Below are 21,629 nucleotides of genomic sequence, written 5' to 3'. Positions count from 1 at the left end.
AAAGGAAGATGCATTTGGTAATGTGATTGCAACATAATGGGGTGTCTGAGTAAATGAGCCAAAAAAAAAAAAACTTTTCCTTTTTTTTCAAATGTGTTTCACACACGTTGGCGTAAGTTAGGGATGATGGACCCATATAGATCATTGAGTGAAATAGTTGCTCAATTAAGTAAACAACAAATGTTAATTCTTTAACCCCAACTCCCAAGCAATATTTTGAATTTTTAATTTGAGAATGAAGATGATCTTAAATTGGTTCAAAAATGAAAAATCACATGTTGGAGAATTTTTTCTTTTTGGCATTGAAGCTCAAGCTTCGTTGAACTGAGGTGTAGGAGATACACAACTAAAAGAATTTGGATTCACCCCATGGCATGTGTGAATATTTCTTTCTCTCTTTAACAAAGGAAAAAAGAAAAGAAAAAAAAAGTCATATTCCTCACAAAGGGCCAATATGTAAGCTTTTTTAGTTGCGGAGAGATCCCGGGTCTTTAGCGTTTGGATCATGGAAAGGTTATCACTTTCCAACATAAGAAGGACCGGAAAAGAGCTGTTTGGCAAACTGCACTCCTTTTAAAGCTGCCATCTACATAGAACATTCTTTTGGCGAGGCCTGCCAAACAAGTTCTGCTCTCCATTATGAGGAGTTTGCAAAGAACCTGTCCATTTTTGCTGCAAAATCAATGATTTTGAACTTGCCAAACAAGTTCTGCTCTCCAATGTTGAACGATCTCAGAAACAAAATCAGGTTGGAGAATGAATCTTCAGTGATTTTTGATGATGCACAATCTGGCCGGTCTTAGCTGTTGACGATCTTGCCTCTGGAGTGAGTAACAGGAACCTGAAATGGGAGAAGAGAAGCTCCGGGGAGATCCCGGCGTAAGGGCTCCGAAGCTCAAGTTAGAATCCTTTAGAGGCAAGAATAACCAGATAGCGCGAGAGTTAGCATACCTCCTCCCTCGGGGGGGTAGAATCCTTTTATAACCACCTCGCGTACTCACTTCCAGGCCTCCGTCAGGTCGGGCATGATTACTTCTGAACTCTTGCCAGTTCGGGTGTCACTTCCTCTGGTCGGGCAGAACCGCCACTGTTCCTTCTGTTGGAGCCGTCTCTGCGGCTAGTGACGACGGTTGCAGGTGGCGGTGGCAGGAAGCCGTTTGAGATGCGGCTGTCAGGCGTCAGATCCCAAATCAGTCAGGTACGCCGCCCTTGGATGGGGACGTCCTTGGCATCGGGTACGTCTGGCGGGCCTGGTGTTTTGGAAGTGGTGTTGGAGTGGCGAGCGAGGTGTCTTGAGTTCGGTTTGGAATGCTTCGAGCTGCCATGAGTCAGCTCGGGTCAGCTTCGTGAGGCTTGGGGCCCAGTACAGTTCGCGCTCCTCGTAGGGAGCTCGGGTTCTCAGGAGGGAGCTCGCTCTTATCAGGGAGCTCAGGCTCCTAGTAGGGAGCTTGGACTTGGGAGGCTCAGGTTCTTTAGGGAGTTCGGGTCCTTTAGCTCAGGTTCTTTAGGGAGCTCGGGCTCCTGGTACCGAGCTAGGACTTAGGGAGCTCAGGTTTTAGGGAGCTGGGACCTTTAACAGGGAGTTCGCTTTTAACAAGGAGCTCGGACTAAACACAGCGATCTGGAGTTGGGGTTCGATAGTGAGTTTTGACTTGCTTCCGATGTTCGCTTTGGGTGCTCTACTGTCCCGAGCTGCTTGCCTTTGCCACGCGTCGAGCGAACGCGAGGTCGGGCCAAATTTTCCTTCATCAATTGCCCCCCACTCCCTGTGACAATGGTTCCGTCTTGGCGCGGGGAGTTGCAAGGTAGTGGGAGGGTTTTGGTCCGTGCTGGGCGCGCTCGCTCCAATTTGATTTTCAAAAAGGGGCGCGCGTTCGGAAGTCGTGGCGTCAGTTATTCGGGAGTTGCGCTGCAAACGCTTTTATTGCGAGGGGACGTGCGTCGTTGCTCCGTCCGTTTCGGGAAGACGCAGGCCGACACCTGTCCTCTGACAAGACGTGTGCGACGCTCCGTCAGTCTCTGAAAGACGTGCGCTGATTGGTTTTGGAGGACGTGCGCCTTAACGCGGCTGTGGGCCGTTGGATTGGCTTTGATCTGGGCCGTCGCTTTCCGTACGCTGTGGATATAAATAGTGCGAGAGGGGGGGGCCCGTCCTTGCTATTGTCGTATATCTTGAGCTCGCGCCTTAAGTTTCAGCTCGCGTCCAGGCTTTTCAGCTCGCGTCCCAGGTCTTGCTTGTTCGAGTTCTCGCGGTCTGCTTGTCTTCTTCCCGGGTGAGTATTTTTTGGAATCCCGTTCCGTTTCGCGATGTCTGGTTTGGAGGGTTCAAACTGTTCAAGCGGGTCTGATGTGGGTTCTACGAACCAGTTTGCGTCCCACGGTAGTTCAAGCGAGCCCGATGTAGGTCCTGAGGGAGGGGTTGGGCCTACCACCCGAGGTGCTTCGGGTAGGTCGGCATCCACCTCCCGCCGTGGCCGGGTTGTAGATCAGTTCGGCCCTTCGACCATGACGCTTGAGGAACTTCAAACCCTCGTAGACTACTATAATTTGCCCAGTGAGTATGGTTATTTTATCCCTACGGGGAGCTTTCCTTGGGAACATGGCCCTGATGAGATGGTGATTTTCCGGGAACAGCTCGCCGCGGGGCTGCGACTGCCCTTCCACCCTCTTGTTGTCGAGGTCCTAAACCACTTCGGTGTGACGGTTGGCCAGCTTCACCCGAACTCTATTAGGAACTTAGTGGGAACGATCTCTTTATTTTGCGACGAGAACTTCCCTCTGGATCTGGAGATTTTTTCTTCTATCTTGATGTTGAAAAAGCAAGTGGGTCCCCTCCCTGGGCGTAGGCGGGCATACTACCTGTCCCCTCGCCCGGGCTTCAAGCTCTTACACGGACTCCCCAATAAGGTCCCGGCGTGGAAGCGAGACTATTTCGGGGTGCGAAGTGCGATGGGGTGGCCGTTTCAGACCGGCTGGGGGTGGCCGCTCCTGATTCCGGCATCACACTTGATGAGGAGACGGCGGAGGGCCTTCGGCAATGGGCGCGGCTTGGGCTGGATTGCCAATGGTATCTGACGGAGGCCAAGCTTATTGCTGCAGGCCTGAGTTCGGGTAGGTTCTTTCCCTAGTGATCTTATTTTGTTCTTCGCTTACGTCTTACTGATGCCGAAATCCTTTTCGCAGGTACAATGGATTCACGAGGGTCACGAGGTGCGCACTTATTCGAGGGGATGAAGAGGAGAAAGCGGGTGGCCAAGCGAGCTTGCGCCGAGCCATCCCGAGCTGCGGAGCCCGAGGTGCCGGACTGTCCGGCAGAGGAGCCCGAGATGGTTCCTCCCATGCAGGGGCCGGCGGGGGCTCCTTATGCTGAAACCACACACACGGGGGCTCCCGCTTATTCCGAGTCCGCTCATATGCGAGCTGGGCCGTCGGGCTCGGAGGTCCCGGGGGACTTCAGGAGCGTGCTGTCGCCCGTGCATGCTCTTCAACGGAGTAAGGAGGCGACGTTTCCTGAGGAAGTCGCGGCGTGGACCGAGCTCCCTCTGCACCAAGTGGCCTACCGTGTCGTTACTCATGCCATGGTGGTAAGTGGCCTGCCTCCGAGTTTAGCTTCTATTTTTTCATTCGTTTCTCTGATCTCCTTTTCCTTTGATAGGTGAACTCCTCCATTCACGCCTTGGCGAACCAGGTGGAGAAATGCTCGCGGCAGGCGCGAGCTGCCGAGGAGGCTGCTCGGGCTGCCGAGGAGAATGCTCGGACTGCCGAGGAGAATGCTCGCGCTGCTGGTGCTGCTGCTCGCCGTGCGCGGTCTAGGCAGGCTAGGTCTCAGAGGGATTCCGAGGCCATGGGGGTGGTGGTGCAGCGCATGGCGGAAATGAAGCTAGACTTGGAGCACCAGGTCGAATATCTTCAGGAGGATATCAGGGAGAGGACTCAGATCTTCTCACAGGGTATCGAAGACGCGAAGAAGAAGGCTGTCAGCGATTACATTGCTTCGCCGGATTTTGATGACCTGATGGTAGACTCCTACAGGAGGGGTTTCAAGCTAAGTCGGTGGATGATCCGGAATACGTACCCTGACCTCGATACCAGTGCCATATCCACTTCGCGCATCACTCCGGAGATGGCTAATGCCGCGGATGCCGAACCAGACTCCGAGGGGGAGGCAGGTCCTTCGGGCGTTGTCGAAGAGGCTTCTGATAACGATGAAGTAGCTTCGGGCTTGTAAAATGAAATGAAATGAAATGTACACATCTATTTTGAAATGAAACGTCTTTTTGTTCATGTACTGGTGTCTTCGAGCTTATATATTTTCTGCCGAACTGACCATTTCGGTCCATTAGTTTGTTTAATGAAATGACTTCGGCGTACTTACTTTGGTGGCCTATAGATAGTACCTTCTCAAGTTGACAACGTTCCATGCTCGGGGTACTTGTTTCCCTTCTAGGGTTCCGAGCTCGTACGCTCCCCCACCGAGTGTTTTCGTTACTCTGTAGGGTCCTTCCCAGTTCGGTCCCAGTTTCCCTACGCCGGGTTCGGGCACCATGACCTTACGGAGAACCAGGTCGCCGACGCAGAAGTTCCTCTTTTTTACTCGCGCGTTGTAGTACCGAGCTACCTTTTGTTGGTAAGCCGCAGTTCGGATGTGCGCGAGGTCTCTCACTTCGTCCAGTAGGTCGAGGTTGGTGCGCAACTCGCCCTCGTTTGTCCGTTCGTCGTACGCTTCTAGTCGTAACGTAGGCACTTCGATTTCCGCCGGGATCACTGCTTCGGTGCCATAGGTGAGGTTAAAGGGGGTCTCACCCGTGGCGGTCTTTTCCGTGGTTCGGTGTGCCCATAAAACACTCGGTAGTTCATCTGCCCATAAACCTTTGGCTCGGTCCAATCGCGTTTTTAGTCCGCGGAGGATGGCTCTGTTCATTACTTCTGTTTGGCCATTTGCCTGCGGGTGTGCGACCGATGTGAAGTTCTGACTAATTCCCATACTTTGGCACCATTCTTGGAACTTGATGTCTTCGAACTGTTTGCCATTGTCGGATATCAGTACCCGAGGTAGCCCGAAGCGACATACGATGTTCTTCCAAAAGAAGTTTTGTATGTTTCGAGCTGTAACTATTGCCAGGGGTTCGGCTTCTATCCACTTTGTGAAATAATCTACTGCCACCACTAGGAATTTCCTCCCGCCTGTCGCTGGTGGGAATGGCCCCAGGAGGTCGATGCCCCATTGGGTGAAGGGCCATGGACTGGTGAGGTATTTGAGGTCGGCAGCGGGCTGATGGTGGATGCTGGCGTGCTTCTGACACTTGCCGCATTTTTTGACGAGCTCGATTGCCTCTGCCTTCATCGTTGGCCAGTAGTATCCTTGTCGAAGTGCCTTTTGGGCGAGGGCTCTGTCCCCCAGATGTCCGCCACACAAGCCTTCGTGGATGTCGCGGAGTACCAGCTCGGCTTCGGCTAGGCGCAAGCATCGCAGATAGGGGAGCGTGTAGGATCGTCGGTACAACCGTTCGTCTATCATGATGTATTTGGCTGCCTAGCGCTGCACCCTCTTGGCTGTATTGCGGTCCGCGGGGAGTGTTCCGTCTAACAGGAAGCTCGCGAGTGGGTCGATCCAGCTCGGCTCTGCTTCGGTGACGGGAGCGACCTCTTCTGCCCCACTGAGAATGCTGGGCCGAGGCAAGTCTTCTATGTACACGGTTCTCCTGGCGTTGTGGCTCGTGCTAGCCAGTCGGGACAGGGCGTCGGCCTCAGCGTTCTCTGACCTCGGGATTTGCTTGATGAAGTGTGATTGGAAGTTGAGCAGAGCTTCCTTTACTTTTGCCAAGTACGCAATCATAGTGAGTTCGCGTGCTTCGTACTCGCCTGTAACTTGGTTGACCACGAGCTGGGAATCACTGCAGATAACCACGTGCTTTGCCCCGACCTCGCGCGCTAGGTTTAGCCCGGCTATCAGTGCCTCGTACTCTGCCTCGTTGTTGGATGCCGCGAACTCAAAGCGTAGTGCGTATTCCAGTTTTGTTCCGCCCGGGCCGCGTAGCACTATTCCAGCCCCGCTGCCTTGTTGGTTCGAGGAGCCATCTACGTGAAGGATCCAGGGCTCCTCCTCCCAGTTCGCGCTTGGTCTAACCAGGAGGGATGCCATACTGGCTGCTACTTCGCGCGGTTCGGACTCGTTTGGCTCGGGAGCTCCGAGTTCGCCCGAACTGGGGATCTCGGGCTCTACCGGCTCAGGGGCTTCGAGGCTAAACGTGCATTCTGCGATAAAATCTGCCAAGGCTTGGGCCTTGATGGCAGTTCTTGGCTTGTACTGGAGATCGTACTCGCTGAGCTCGATGGACCACTTCGTCAGCCGGCCGGAAACCTCAAGTTTGAGTAAGACTTGCCTCAGAGGTTTGCTGGTCAGGACGATGACGGTGTGGGCCTAGAAGTACGGGCGGAGTTTCCGTGCTGCTATCACCAGAGCATCGCTAGCTTTTCTATCTGCGGGTACCTTGTCTCTGCTCCCTGGAATATTTTACTAACATAATATATGGGTCGTTGGACCCGGTCTGCCTCCTTTACTAGTACCGAACTGACCACCTCGTCGCTGGCCGAGAGGTATAGCTCCAAGACTTCGCCTTCCTCAGGCCGAGCTAAGGTTGGTACTTTGGCGAGATAGCCTTTTAGCTCGTCAAACGCGAGCTGACAGTCTTGGGTCCACTCGAACCCTTGGCCTTTGATCGCTTTGAAGAAGGGTAGGCAGCGGTCTGCCGATTTGGACATGAAGCGGCTCAGGGCGGCTATGCGGCCGTTCAGCCTTTGGACTTCTTTTATTTTCCGGGGTGGTCTCATATCTAGGATGGCTTGTATTTTGTCTGGGTTGGCCTCGATGCCACGTCGATTGACAACGTAGCCCAGGAACTTGCCCGAGGTGACGCCGAAGACGCATTTGTTGGGGTTTAATTTCATGTTATACCGACGCAGGATTTGGAAGACAGAATCTAAGTCTTGTATTAATCCTTGTGAAAACTGTGTTTTGACGACCATGTCGTCTACATAGCACTCTATCTTTGTGCCGATCAAGGGCCGAAACAACTTATTTACAAGTCTTTGGAAGGTCGCCCCGGCGTTTTTTAACCCGAAGGGCATGACCTTGTAACAGTATATACCGAATTCGGTTATGAAGCTGGTTTTTTCCTCGTCGGACTGGTCCATCCGGATTTGGTTGTAGCCTGAGTAGGCATCCAGGAAACTTAGCAATTCGTGTCCCGAGGTTGCATCCACTAGACGGTCGATCCTAGGAAGGGGAAGCAGTCTTTCGGGCAAGCTCGGTTCAGGTCGGTGTAGTCGACGCACATGCGCCACTTGCCGTTCGCCTTTTTCACCAGCACAGGGTTGGCCACCCAGCTCGGGTAGTGGACTTCCCTTATGAAGTCTGCCGCGAGGAGCTTTTCGACTTCCTCGTCGACCGCTCTCCAGCGCTCTGGGGCTAAGTTCCGTTTCTTCTGTCTAACGGGTCTGACTAAAGGGTTAGTGTTGAGTTTGTGAGTTATAAGACTAGGGTCAATACCGGGCATTTCGGCCGCGGACCACGCAAAAATATCTTATTTTTGGAGTAAAAAACTTACCAGTTCGGCCCGTAGGGGTTCCTTGACAGAAGCACCAATCTGGAGTGCGCGAGATGGGTCCGTAGGTAAGGTCGGGATCGCGACTGTCTCTTCTGTCGGTGAGGCTCGTTCTTCGCCTTGCTCCGTAGGCCGCTCCAGGTCGAGGTCGCCGGCCGGCTTGGATTTGCCCTTTAGGGCAGCGACGTAGCACTTGCGGGACTCGAGCTGGTCGCCCCGCACTACCCCCACACCGAAGTCCGTAGGGAACTTCATTGTCAAATAATAGGTAGAGACCACCGCCCGCAGGATATGCGTGATTGGCCGTCCTATTATGGCGTTGTATGGGGAGGGGGTCGCGACCACCAAAAAATCGTGGCTGAGTCTGACCGCACAAGGCCATGTGCCGACTTCCACGGACACCGTTATCTTCCCAAGGGGCCTGACTTCCTCCCCGCTGAAGCCCACTAGGGGAGTGCTCGCAGGTTTTAGTTCGCTGCTTGGCAGCTGTAGCTGATCAAATGCCGACCTGAATAGGATGTCCGCCGAGCTGCTTGAATCTACGAGTACGCGCCTAACTTCGAAGTCGCTGATCCTGAGTTTAATGACGAGTGCGTCGTCGTGAGGGTAGCGAACTCCCCGCGCGTCGTCTTCTGTGAAAAGGATCGGCTCTTCGGTCTTCGGCCTCTTCGGGGGGTTCCGCTCCTCGAGGACCGCTTCGCGAACTGAGGTCCAAGCTGCCGCTGATGTGCACCCCGCCACCACTGAACCTCCCACAATTACGTGGATGGTTCCCCGCACTGGCCTTTCTGCCGGAGGCTGTCGCTGCATCGGTTCGGCAGGCCTGCTGCTAGTCTCTAGGGCGTCTTTTAAGTGCTCGCTCGGCTGATCCGCTTTATTGCTATTATTGTTGTGCTGTACAAAGTTCCTTAAGTATCCGCGACGGATGAGCCCCTCTATCTTGTCTCGGAGGTTATTGCACTGCTCGGTACTGTGACCGTGGTCCCTATGGAAACTACAATACAAGTTCTTGTTTCTTTCGTTCGGATTTCCCTTTAGGCGAGGTGGCCATTTCACGAAGGGGGCGTCCTTGATCGTCATTAGGATCTCGGTCCGCCTTGTGTTCAGTGGCATGTAATCCATCCGAGCTGGTGGGGGAGCTCGGAACGACTGGTTCGGTTTCGGGTCCCAGGCCGTGTTTTTCCGGTCGGCCGAGCTAGAGGGCTCGCCGTCCCTCTTTCTTTTCTCGTTTCCGCTCTCGGTTCTTTGGTTGATTTCCTCCTCCGTCCTCATGAACTTGTCCGCGAGCTTGAGGAACTCGGCCACGGTCGCGGGCTGGTTAGCTACCATGTGCCACTTGAATTCCTTGTGCGTCACCCCTCTTTTTGCTGCGGCGAGCTGTACCACGGGGTCTAACTGAGGTATCTGTAAGCATGCCTCGTTGAATCGTTTGATGTAGCCCCGTATGGGTTCTCCTTCCCTTTGGACTACTCCGAAGATGCTTTCCTCTGCTTTGGAGCACCGTTTGCTGGTAACAAAGTGTGCAGTGAAGACCTGCACGAACTGAGCCCAACACTTTATCGATCCGGGGGCTAGGTTTCTGTACCAAGTGCGGGCTACCCCCTTGAGGGTGGTGGTGAAGGCCACGCACATGCATGATTCACTGGCCCTGGCGAGGTGCATTTGGGACTGGAAAGCGTCCACGTGATCGTTGGGGTTGAAGGATCCGTCGTACTTGTCTAGGGGCGGGAGCTTGAAATCTCTAGGCAAGGGGACTGCCAGGAGTTCTGAGGCGAGGGGGGAAGGAACCGAGAGAATCGGGGCGATTCCTACCTCGTCCGAGCTCGTCTCGCCTTTGCCTCTGAGCTCGGATAGGACGCGGGTGGCGGTTCGTCGACTTCGACGGCGTCTTCGCTACTGAGTGGGCCTTGTGCTGGCGCTGCTGGCCTCCGTGTTGCCGAGCTCGATGGGCTCGGAATTCTGGTAGTCCGCTGCTGCCAGTGCGCCGAATCGGTTTTCCACCAGTGGGGACTCCGGTTTTGAGACCCGAGGTGCTGACCTCACGGACGAGGTTCCTGATCCGCCTGCGAGCCGCGAGGCGGGGATGACTTTTCTTTCTCTCCGGCCTAGGGACGAGGCCTGGCTGTTTGGGGGATTTTGGGGCCTGGAGGCCTTTCCTTGGTGAAGGCGCCCATCCTGCGGAGAGGCCTTTACTGGCTTCGGGGCAGGGTGGCGAGGTGGAAGCGGTGGTTGGTTTGGTGTCAGTTGGGGAAACTGCTGCTGATAGTGGTATTGGGAGAGGTTGTGCAACACTTGGTGTTGGTGAAGCTGGTGTTGCTGGAACTGCTGCATCTGGGCTTGCATTGCCCGCATGCATTGCATTAAGTCGTCCAACCGATTCTGGCTAGCTGCCAGGGGGACGGCGGTCGGTTCTGTGAAGGTGGTCTCGATGGGAAGAGGGAAGGAGATGTTTGCAGAGGGCAGGCTTACAGGTGCCACTGCTTGTGGCGTAGTCAGATTGGGGATTCCATCCACCGTGAGGGGGATGGTGAACTGCCCTACACACACCACGGGAACTTGGAGCTGTTCCCCGGTGGTGTTTGTCTCTGTGCTGCGTCCGGCGTTGCTGGATGAGGCCATAAGTAATGAGTTTTTCAGGGAAGAAGGACAAGATATGAAAGTTTGGAGGGAGGCTTTTTGAAGCTTTCCCACAGACGACGCCAATTGATGATGCACAATCTGGCCGGTCTTAGCTGTTGGCGATCTTGCCTCTGGAGTGAGTAACAGGAACCTGAAATGGGAGAAGAGAAGCTCCGGGGAGAACCCGACGTAAGGGCTCCGAAGCTCAAGTTAGAATCCTTTAGAGGCAAGAATAACCAGATAGCGCGAGAGTTAGCATACCTCCTCCCTGGGGGGCAGTAGAATCCTTTTATAACCACCTCGCGTACTCACTTCCAGGCCTCCGTCAGGTCGGGCATGATTACTTCTGAACTCCTGCCAGTTCGGGTGTCACTTCCTCTGGTCGGGCAGAACCGCCACTGTTCCTTCTGTCGGAGCCGTCTCTGCGGTTAGTGACGACGGTTGCAGGTGGCGGTGGTAGGAAGCCGTTTGAGATGCGGCTGTCAGGCGTCAGATCCCAAATCAGTCAGGTACGCCGCCCTTGGATGGGGACGTCCTTGGCATCGGGTACGTCTGGCGGGCCTGGTGTTTTGGAAGTGGTGTTGGAGTGGCGAGCGAGGTGTCTTGAGTTCGGTTTGGAATGCTTCGAGCTGCCATGGGTCAGCTCGGGTCAGCTTCGTGAGGCTTGGGGTTCAGTATAGTTCGCGCTCCTCGCAGGGAGCTCGGGTTCTCAGGAGGGAGCTCGCTCTTATCAGGGAGCTCGGGCTCCTAGTAGGGAGCTTGGACTTGGGAGGCTCAGGTTCTTTTGGGAGTTCGGGTCCTTTAGCTCGGGTTCTTTAGGGAGCTCGGGTTTTAGGGAGCTCGGGCTCCTGGTACCGAGCTAGGACTTAGGGAGCTTGGGTTTTAGGGAGCTGGAACCTTTAACAGGGAGTTCGCTTTTAACAAGGAGCTCGGACTAAACACAGCGATCTGGAGTTAGGGTTCGGTAGTGAGTTTTGACTTGCTTCCGATGTTCGCTTTGGGTGCTCTACTGTCCCGAGCTGCTTGCCTTTGCCACGTGTCGGGCGAACGCGAGGTCGGGCCAAATTTCCCTTCATCAATTTTGAACGAATCAGAATCTCAGAACTCATAATCTTTATTGTGAACGAATAGACACCGTTCCTAGTCTCCTACTCCTAGCCGTTTCTTGGGGTAAACAACTTTTGATGGGACCCAGCTATATCGGGTTCGAATCTACCCCCAACCGACTTGCGCCCCAAAATCGTCCCACACCATTAGAAGTTGCCGCGTGTCCTCCTACACGCATGCATCTCAGTCTCGTGCGGAGCTAATGAAACGGCGGTTAGCTCCCATTTCACCCAAAAAAGTCGGTCTCAATCTTTATCTCAGTCTCTCACTCCTCCTATCGACCTGCCCGCCGGATCTTGTCAATAAATCCAACGCCGACGATCATTCCGGTAGATACACCGGGGGTATATACTCCCCGTCCCTCTCATCTCACATATTCTTGAATATGTTTTTTCTCAGTTTTTTTAACCTTCTTTTTTGCAATAAAAAAACGCAGAAGGGAAGAAGATACAGGTGCTGGCTCTTCTGGTTAGAACTCAAAGGCTTACAACGACAACAATGTCTTTTTATGTCATCCCCAGAAAGCTCTTTGTCTTGATTATGAGACTTTTAGTTCGACAAACCAACTGCTTGATTTCCATCACAGAAACACATCACTTGTTTATGAGGTCCTCAGCGCCAACCCTCTGATCACGGAAACGATTGTGCTCTGTCTGGCCCACACAATTTTTATGGTTTTAATTAACGCCATTCTTCAAATAACCATGGATTTTGCTCTTATCTTTGCACTGCGTATCAGCCCAGCTGGAGACATTCCATGGTTAAACTCAAATCAGTGAATTTAGAGTGGAGTATTGCAGGAGGAAGAGAGAACAGATTCGAGAATACCTATCGGCGATTCTTCCCTTTTGCGTTTTTTCTATTGCAAAAAAGTTAAAAAACTAAAAAAAAAAAAACATATCTGAGAATATCTGAGATGAGAGGGATGGAGAGTTCTGGTGTATCTGCAGGAATGATCGTGGCGTCGGATTTCTTGGCAAGATCCGGCGAAGGAGGAGATGGGGCGGTCTGAGTTTCAGAGGGCAGGTCGATCGGAGTGAAATTCACTTTTTTGGGCGAAATCACTGAAATGGGAGCTAACGGGACGAGCTAACGGCCGTCCCATTAGCTCCGCACGAGGTTGAGGCGCTTGCGTGTGGGAGGACACGCGGCGTTTTTAATGGTGTGGGACGTTTTTGGGGCGCAAGTCGGTGGGTGGCAGATTCAAACCCTGCTATATCTAGTATCCACTATCCAATGGTAGCTTTCAGTTTCACCCGGACCGAAGGGTCCGGACTCCAGGTCCAGAGTCAAAGAGTCCGGACTCCGGACTGCATGAGCATGAACTCGTCCTACAGGCTACACCACTCTCCGTGGAACTGTTAGTAATGACATGGCTCATTTACTGCCCACTGCCCACCACGTGTCAAATGCGGTGATATTCCGTATCGAAGGCTGAAAATACGTGGATCATTTGATTTCTTTGCTAGTTCGGTGAACATACGATATACGCTATATACGTCTCGTGAGAATGAGATCCGTATATGTCTCTTAAAAAAAAAAAGAGAGATGAGAGATCCGTATTATATGTCGTATTTCACAAAAAGTCCGATATCACACCAATCCAAAGGCTAAAGCCTCATGGACCCCACTTTCACAGATTTCCCATATATAAATAATAAAAAAATAGGATGCATCATGTAACACACAAATATCTCATGCACGAGAAGAGAAAGAGAAGAGAAGAGAGAGCATGCAAACTCTCTTCTTCCTTAAATCTTTCCGGAGAGAATGAAATAAGGAAAGATTTTAGAGAGAGAGAGAGACAACCAAACACTCCAAAACCTCTGTAAACCCTTTTCCTTCCTATAGATTTTTTCAGAAGGAGAAGTCTACTTAGTTGGGCGAAATTTCGATCGCCATGTCTCAAACTTCGCCGGAAAACTATGACCGTCTCCTTCATCAGTATCTCAACAACTCATCATCCATTCGAGATGCTTTACTTGAACCCCTCCCCCAACCGTCGTCTCTCGAATCAGCATTTGTCCGTCTAAATCTCTCCGGAAACCCTTCTCTCCAGTCTTCGTTCCTTCCATTGGCACCCCCCGCTTACGACGGTGCACCGATGCTAGGAAATCAATCCGTTAGCAATCGAACTTCTACAAACGAAGGCTTACCGTCTTTCTCTTTTCATCAGATGCAACAAGCCGCGATCGAGTTGCAGCAATTAAGGCTACAAGACGCCGTCTTAGGCCAGATCGCTGCGTTTATGCGGAACCATGACCGTAATCCTACTCTTCCTGACACTTTGGATTGTTTCTCCCCAACCGTTTTCAGCAACAATCCACGTATGAAGTTCTTGAACCGTAGAGAAGGATTAGGCTTAGTGGCATCTCAGAATGGATATGGGGGATCTTGTTGTAATCGCCATTCTAGGAATCAATCCTGCTTTCAGCGGAGGACACCATCTACACGAGAGTCCACGAAGCGAAGGCCCTCTTCTTATGCAAACGGGTTCCACTTAGACTCTGGCGCGCATTGCAGAACAGAGAAGATAGATGGTCCGGCGTTAGAGCCGGAGAATTCGAATATGGTGAGGGCCCTGTCATGTAGTCGCCATCTTCATCATGAGTACTCGTCTTTGGAAGAATTAAGGGGCCGGATAATGGAGGTGGCCAAGGATCAAAATGGGTGTCGTTTCTTGCAGAAGAAATTCGAGGAGGGAAGCGAAGAGGAGATAGAGATGATCTTCTCGGAGGTGAAGGACCATGTGAGCCAGTTAATGGTGGACCCTTTTGGGAATTACCTTGTTCAGAAGCTTATAGAAGTATGCAATGAAAATCAGAGAACAGAAATTCTTCACGTTGTTACGAAAGAGAAATTCGAACTTGTTGCCATATGCCTTAATCCTCATGGGTACCATTGGTTACTCTGTTATTGTTTGAGAGAAATGTGAACAAATAGATTCAGGGTCTTGACTCTTGACAATGGTGGCTTCCGTCAGGTTTCAATGTGAATAACTACAAATTTTTACTCTTGTGGCAGGACTCGTGCTGTTCAGAAATTGTTGGAGCATCTCACTACACCGCAGCAGATTTCCTGCATCATGTTGGCTCTGAGGCCTAGCGCGGTCACCTTGACAAATAACATGAATGGTCATCATGTGATTCTGCATTGCTTGAAGAATTTCTCCAACGAAGACAATAGAGTAATGTTCCATTGAATCCCCCAAAGATACGCATGACTTTTATTCAATTACATAGTAGGCTGGTTTGCCCTGCACTTTATTCTTTATTATGTTGCATTATTGATGCTATGAAGTTACATTTAGAAATTCTCTTTTGCTGAGGATAGTATCTGTTCAATGGTCACCATCGTCATCCTGTTTCTATTAAATTCTTGTTTCTGGCGTGAAGTTATTATACACTACTCACTAGAACAATTATACTACTCAAAAAAGTTCCCGTTCTGCACTTCTATTGCTAAGATAAATTACTTCCACTCTGGTTTTCTATTAAGGCTCTGTTTGGGAAGTGTATAAATACAAATATGTTCAGTGCAAATACAAATGTTGTCATTTTCATGAACCTTGCATTACACATTTGTATTTGCACTCTTCCCAAATGGAGCCCAAGGCTCAGTTTGGAAGGGGTACAAATACAAATATGTAGAGTGTAAAACCTTGGATTTTGTATCATTTTGTATGTATTTGTACTGTACATATTTGTAGTTGTACTCTTTCCAAACTGAGCCTAAAGTACAAAGTAAAATCTGTATTTTTTTAACCCCAAATTTTACTTACGGTGGAGGGGAGGCTACCTTAGAATCTCTATCAATTACAGGTTTTAGCATTTATTTGACAAGAGAAACTTTATCTTGGAGTACTGAAATTTGCATCCCCATCATGTTTGAAATCAGTTATCTAGGGTGTCCCAGGTTACATCCATTTGATTCTAGCTTGATCATCCTTACCAGTTACTTCCATTGTGTTTTACTAAATGCTTTTTCTTGGATTTTTGAATCAACACATATATTCTAAGTACCACATTATAATCCTTATATTTCTTATTATTTTGCTTCAAGTCTAACCATCTCAGTGAAATTAGTCTTGTCTGGATTAATATTTATTTCTAGTTTGTTCATCATTGTTATTTATATTACCTAGAAGTATAACTTATTTGTCTTATTAGAGAGCCTTAACACTTTTAAGCCAAAAAAGTAAGCTTTGTTGTCCTTTTTTCACAACATTCAGTGAGCTTCAAGTTAAAATGATAAATAATTTATGGTGGCATGTGTAGAGTTTTTCTTTTATGAGGAAGCAGCCATTTTTGGCTATTGGCTATTTCCATTTGTGGCAATTGATATTATCATTCTTTCATATCATATTTGTTATATATAAAGCCAGAATGAGGATGCAAATATCGTTAAACCCTCAAGATCCCCATGAGTTGATATGTACCAATATAACCTGAGATTTCTGTGGTTTAAGGTCATTGTTTAAATACTGAAGGGCATGTTAAGGAGTGAGGTAGGAATTTACCCCGTGGTAGATGGATTCCCTTTCTTTTCAAGCCCTCATAATCCTTGCTCAAGTACATCTTAAGTTGCAGCATCCGTTTTATGCCTTCAAGTCTCAGTCCTAGTTCATGAGAAACTGGACATGCTATAGAAAGCATACTTTCAGACTCTATCTAGGCATTTAGTTGGGACTGGGAGGAAAGTTTCTTATGATTATAAGTTGTACACATTATAGTATTTTTTTTCTAGGCACAAATTATAGTATACATGCATCTCACGCTAACAACTTGAGCATTGAGGGTGGGAGTCAAGTAAATAACCAAAGAAAGAAGATATCCCTATCTTTGAAGATATTGTTGAATATCCTGAGCGGATTAATGACTCCTTCCAAATTCAGTTGATACAGGACAGTTTAAAGAAGAGATGCAACTAGACTCAACAGGCACGGCTCTTGACCTAGTGAAGAATTTTTCTTGAGTGCCCTGGGTGTGGATTAATGACTCCTTCCGTATTCAGTTGATAGAGGAAGATTTAAAGAAGAGATGCAACTAGACTCAACAAGCAGCCACTAACTGAAAGTATGCTTGCCTCTTTTACGCACCTTATAGTGAATCAGTTTATCTTGGATTCCCATTTATTGGATATTATCATACCAACCTACATGGATACAGCCCAAACAATTTCGTCGTCTCTTATGGAGTCTCTATGTTATCATTTATCAAGAACTCTGTAAATGACCCTTACCTCATGAGATCCACTAGTGAGAGTCCACCATTGCCCATCCTGCAAGATGCTACTCATTTGTTCTAGTCTTTTCTTCATAGAAAGAATATTAACCCAAGAAAAGTCTTTACAATAGGAAGGTGGTGGCAGTTGACTCCTGACAAGGGGATAAAATGAAGAGTGGAGCAAAGAGCATCGGAAAATAGAGCTCCACCTTGCCGGTGGGCACCCTATACAATGTCCCATAGTGCCTGATGTTTGATGATGACATACTTTTAATTGATGAAGCTAGTGAAGGGTTAAATGCAAAATTAGGTTTATGGACAACTGCATTAGAAACAAGAGGTTTTAAATAAGCAAGACTATAGTAGAATATATGAAATGTAAATTTAATAATAATAGGAGTGCAAATCAGGGTACACTTATGATTGGAGACCAAGAGATAACTCAATGTGACCTCTTCTGTTACCTTGGTTCAATAGTTAACGACAAAGGGGATGTTGAGGAGGATGTTGCTCATAGAATTAGAACAAGATGGGCAAAATGGAGGGGTACATGTGGAGTCTTATGTGATAGGTGAATACCACTTTGGATAAAAGGAAAATTTTATAAAATTGTTGTAAGGCTAGTTATGCTGTATGGAGCAGAGTGTTGGGTAATTAAGAAACAACATGTCCAAAAAAATGAATGTGGCAAAAATGTGAATGCTTAGATGGATGTGTAATAAAACTAGACAGGACAGGGTTAGAAATGGAGTCATGCAAAGGAACCTAGATGTCCATCTACAACAGCTTTTAGTAAGTGATCTGTCACAAGTTGAAGGAGCTAGAAGAGCTAGGGGCAAACCAAAAAGGACTCGGATGGAAGTAATAAGAAATGATTTAAGTGTCCACAATTTAATGATGGATATGACACTGAACAGAATGGAATGGAAAATAGGATTCATGTAGCTGATCCCATATGGTTGGGACATCACTTAAATGATGATGAATCAACCCAAAAACTAGACAGACAATAAGGCCTGACTCCCCAGAGGACTGCAACAAACAACTTAAGTAACCGAAGAGCTTATCTAGGCAAACCTAGGAAAGCTCACCTGGCATAGCTTGAAAGGTTATTGGGGGAGAGAGCCTTATTGTTACAAGTACACCTCCATTACCACAAAATGAAGAAAACTTCTCCAAACCAAAAATAGAAAGGAATCTATGAATGCGTAAATGGAGGAAATTTGGAATTAAGCCACTGGCCAACAATTCAAAGACCTCCCTTTTCATTCCTTTGCTGAATGTCTCCACATTTACTCTCAACGGTTTTTATCCTGGTCACTAACCAAATCTCTAATCCTTCCAATGAATCTACAACTCCAAAAACACCCTTTACACTCTAATAAATCATAATGCCATTTTTTTGTTTTTGTTTTTGTTTTTTTCATCGCAAGATCTTTGTAGGATAAAGTGCCAGTTCAAAGATGGAGGCCCATCAAGCCATAAAACCTTTCACCTTTGATACTGGAACATATGCATCACCAGGATCTGGATATGAAAGCCCTTTTATGGACAGAAAGGGGGAATTTTATTTTATTCATTTCAATTCAATTTGTAGACTAGAGGTTCCTCTCTAACTTCATGTCTATATAATTTTGTACTGTTTTGGGCATATACTTCAAATCAGAATGTCTGTTTTCTATTTTCCACTTAACGATCTAAGATATTTCGACCAACACAAGGTTGAATATGTTATGCATTGAAGTGTTCATTTATTGTAGGTTTATAGCTGTCTAGTATAGATAGGTATGGATTGTTGTTCTTACAATTGGACTCTCAATCAATTGTAACTTAGTGGTAATTTACTAGTTGTATATCATACTTGGATTAGCTCAAGTTATAACTTTTACTCAATGGTTGTTAGTTATTTTGTTTTTGGCAGTATCTATTGAATGCAGTAGCTGATCACTGTGTTGAGATTGCAACAGATCGAAGTGGGTGTTGTGTATTGCAGCAATGTGTGGAACATGCCCAAGGAGAGCCTAGAGAGCGCCTTATTTCTGAAATTACTGAAAATGCATTACTACTATCACAAGATCCTTTTGGGTTTGTTATTTAACCTTTATCCATATTCTACTTTCTATTTGTTTTTGATGATATAATTCCCAAAGCTACCATCTAACTTGAGACATTTATGTTATTATTTTCTTTGGTTTAGCAACTATGTAGTGCAGTATATTCTGGATCTGCATATACCACATCTTACAGAGGATATATTGAGGCAGCTTGAAGGGAATTTTGTATCCCTCTCTTTGCAGAAGTTTAGCAGCCATGTGGTGGAGAAGTGTTTAAAGTACTCAGAAGTAGAGCAATCTACACGGATTATCAGGGAGTTGCTCAGTAGCTGTGACTTTTTTATGCTTCCCTTGCATGAGTATGCAAACTACGTTATCCAGTCTGCTTTATCAGTAGCCAAGGTCAGATGATCCGTACTATCCCGTTATAACCATGCATTTTTTTTTTTATCAATAAGTGCACCATTTCATTAGATTAAAAGAATTAAAAAGATACAAGAGAACAACAAGGGGAGAGATAAACTCTCTTAGCTCTCCCCTCATAATGTACACAGATTACAACAAAGACCAGAAAAGTTGATCTCTTCCCACCCCTTGCTTTGCTAAAACATCAACCAAAGAATTAACACTTCTTTTCTCCCACTGTAGCTCAGTAGCTTAACTTCCATGCCTTACGTCACCCACTTGAATCTTCTTCTCTCCTTAACATAGCTTGACCAACCAACTTCCTCCTTTTGCAGCCAGCCCACCACCAGCTTTTAATCACCTTCAATAATCAGCCTCCTAATATTCAATTCCTTTGCCCTTTGTACACCTTCCATCACAGCCATGATTTCAACCTCAAAGAACCATCACCATATGTCCATGCATATGTTTCTAGACTGCTTTAAGAAATAGGTTTCATTCTTTTGTCTTTGCTGATCCTCTTTCATGTGAGTGTCATATGGTCCCAGATAACGATATATAGTGTTACCAATACAATAAGGCAATGACTAGTTTTGACCCCCCTAGGCAATGAAGTGATTAGATCCGACGCCTAATAATTGACTATTTGAGCACAAAAAGATATTCCCTAGATTTAAGATATTGGTGAAATCATAGATATCAATTTCCAATAAAAAAATCATAGATATCAGTTAAATATGGGCTTCAAATATGCAATGAATAATCTTGACTATTCAATGTGGTTCCCTTGTTTGTGGCAACTACTACCACCACCCCACTGATTGGGAAAATATCTAAAAGAAGTCCTCTACTTTTTCTTATATTTGTTGCCTTTTAAAACAACTAGCAATGCATATGACAAAATAAGGTCATTAAGTAGTATAACAATGTTATTTTAATTTTTAAATAACTAAACTAGTTAATCATGTAACAGGGCCTTAATAAGTAATTCATCCATCTTTATGCATGCCATTTGTGCAGAACTTTGCTTTTGCTGATTTTAGAGTTGTGATCCATGTCTTCTTTGTTGCAAGAGCAGGGACCCATCCGCAATGCACTTGTTGGTAGTTTGCTTCAAATGCACTTTCCTTCTATGCGCAGCAACCCTTATGGGAAACGGATAGTACAATGGATCAATGCAAACAAGTAAGCGGCATTTTGAAGAATGTACAATGTACGGAGGTAGCATTAGAAACAAATTTCAGAGCCTGTAAGGTCAGGCCTGTGTTAATTTTCCCCTACTTCAGGACATTTTCCCCTACATATGTCATTCTCTTGAGGGTGATAATATTTATTTATTTATTTTGTAGTTAGTTATCATTTCTAATTGCTGTATATGGGGTGGAGTAGATTTTGGAGACTGGGAAAAGGGGGTGGGTGGAGGTGTTATTGTTCAAGTATTGATACTGGCCATTTGTGGGGGATGTGAGGCAATAATGAAATATCATTTAAACTGTACAATTCCCAGATCTTTCCGGTGTTGCTTTTTACTTGTTATACAGTAAGAGTAGAGTTGGATTATTCCTTAAATATTTTAAGGGACAAAATTCTTGAGGGCTTTCCCATCTTCTTTTGTATGAATTTATTTACCATGTTCAACAATTTGGAGTAGTGGTGCTTTCCCATCTTCTGTTAAGGTTTTCATGTTTAAAACAAGCTGTGACTCTATGCCTTCATTTTTTTAGTCATATGAGAAGTGATATTTACAGTTCTTAGGTGGCTGCACACTATATATCTTTTTGTGCTCAACTAGTCATATGAGAGCCCTTTATGGATAACTCTGTAAGACTAAGATCAATTGATGTGCCTATTGGGTATCTCTTGGGTGGTATTGCAGTCCTTTGTGGATGATACTTATACTAAAGATTATTGATATTTGAGGTCCTAAGCCAGACTTGTTTAATTGACCCACTTCAACTCAATAATAGGCATTTTCCTTGTTATTTGGGACTCCTGTTTCACCTTTATCATGTGCAATATGTGCTATTGGTTGCCTTTAACTGTTTAGTATTTGTATAAAAATGAGATGTCCATAGTGGATATAAAATGAAAGCATAGATAGGTGGATGGAAACAAAATGAAACTAGTGGTCAATTGAAAATAATTTCTATTTTTTACCAGCAAAATTTATTTCTATTTTGACCATGCAGTGGATAGATTGGCAATTCCAATTTGAATAGACTATTTCTTTATACTTCTCATGGTTATAGGAGTAAATCCATGTTTTATGCCTACGAAGGGTAGACCTTCCTTCCCTTTGTCCCCTGAAAAGGTGCACAATAACTTGTTATAGCATATAGTTCTAATCTTGAGCTAGGAATTATGTCATAGCCACCCTCTACCTACTTACGAGGCCTTGGTTCATTAGTGAGTGACAAGCCTTTAAAAGAGCAAATCAGGTTGTGATAATGTCCAGTTTTTCTCAAAAAAAAAAAAAAATGTTCAGCAGTCACTTGAGAGAGAGAAAGACCTTCACCCAACCTTATCCCACTCAATCCAAAAGAAACAAGAACCTCCACTGCCACCCCTTGAGATTGCAAGAATTTTCACCATAAAAGTCAATTGACAAGTTAATT

At 47.0% G+C, this 21,629-nt stretch overlaps 1 protein-coding gene across 2 annotated transcripts; it reads left to right on the top strand.

Annotated features, from left to right (window-relative positions):
* The first annotated feature begins 11,288 nt into the window (after window positions 1-11,288).
* Window positions 11,289-20,653, top strand: LOC104609703 (pumilio homolog 12-like). Of its 2 annotated transcripts, XM_088887228.1 has the most exons (6): window positions 11,289-11,659; window positions 11,767-14,225; window positions 14,355-14,517; window positions 18,477-18,640; window positions 18,753-19,011; window positions 20,093-20,653. In XM_088887228.1, the coding sequence occupies exons 2-6, from the start codon at window positions 13,231-13,233 to the stop codon at window positions 20,201-20,203; spliced, it is 1,692 nt and encodes a 563-aa protein (XP_088743354.1). In that variant the 5' UTR covers window positions 11,289-11,659; window positions 11,767-13,230; the 3' UTR covers window positions 20,204-20,653. The 2 variants fall into 2 exon arrangements, with proteins under 2 accessions (XP_088743354.1, XP_088743353.1); XM_088887227.1 differs by having other exon boundaries at window positions 11,289-14,225.
* Window positions 20,654-21,629: the final 976 nt, after the last annotated feature.

The sequence above is a fragment of the Nelumbo nucifera genome, chromosome 5 (assembly GCF_055504915.1).
Source record: "Nelumbo nucifera cultivar China Antique chromosome 5, China Antique-T2T, whole genome shotgun sequence".
In the NCBI taxonomy this organism is placed as follows: Eukaryota; Viridiplantae; Streptophyta; class Magnoliopsida; order Proteales; family Nelumbonaceae; genus Nelumbo; species Nelumbo nucifera.
This window is presented reverse-complemented; position numbering and strand designations above follow the sequence as displayed.

What these genes read in the sequence shown, in the direction of transcription:
- LOC104609703 (XM_088887228.1), top strand. Translation starts at nt 13,231, where the DNA reads ATGTCTCAAACTTCGCCGGAAAACTATGACCGTCTCCTTCATCAGTAT. An exon ending in ATATGCCTTAATCCTCATGG is followed by an intron (nt 14,226 to 14,354) that starts GTACCATTGGTT and finishes CTCTTGTGGCAG; the next exon opens with GACTCGTGCTGTTCAGAAAT. An exon ending in TCTCCAACGAAGACAATAGA is followed by an intron (nt 14,518 to 18,476) that starts GTAATGTTCCAT and finishes TGTTTTTGGCAG; the next exon opens with TATCTATTGAATGCAGTAGC.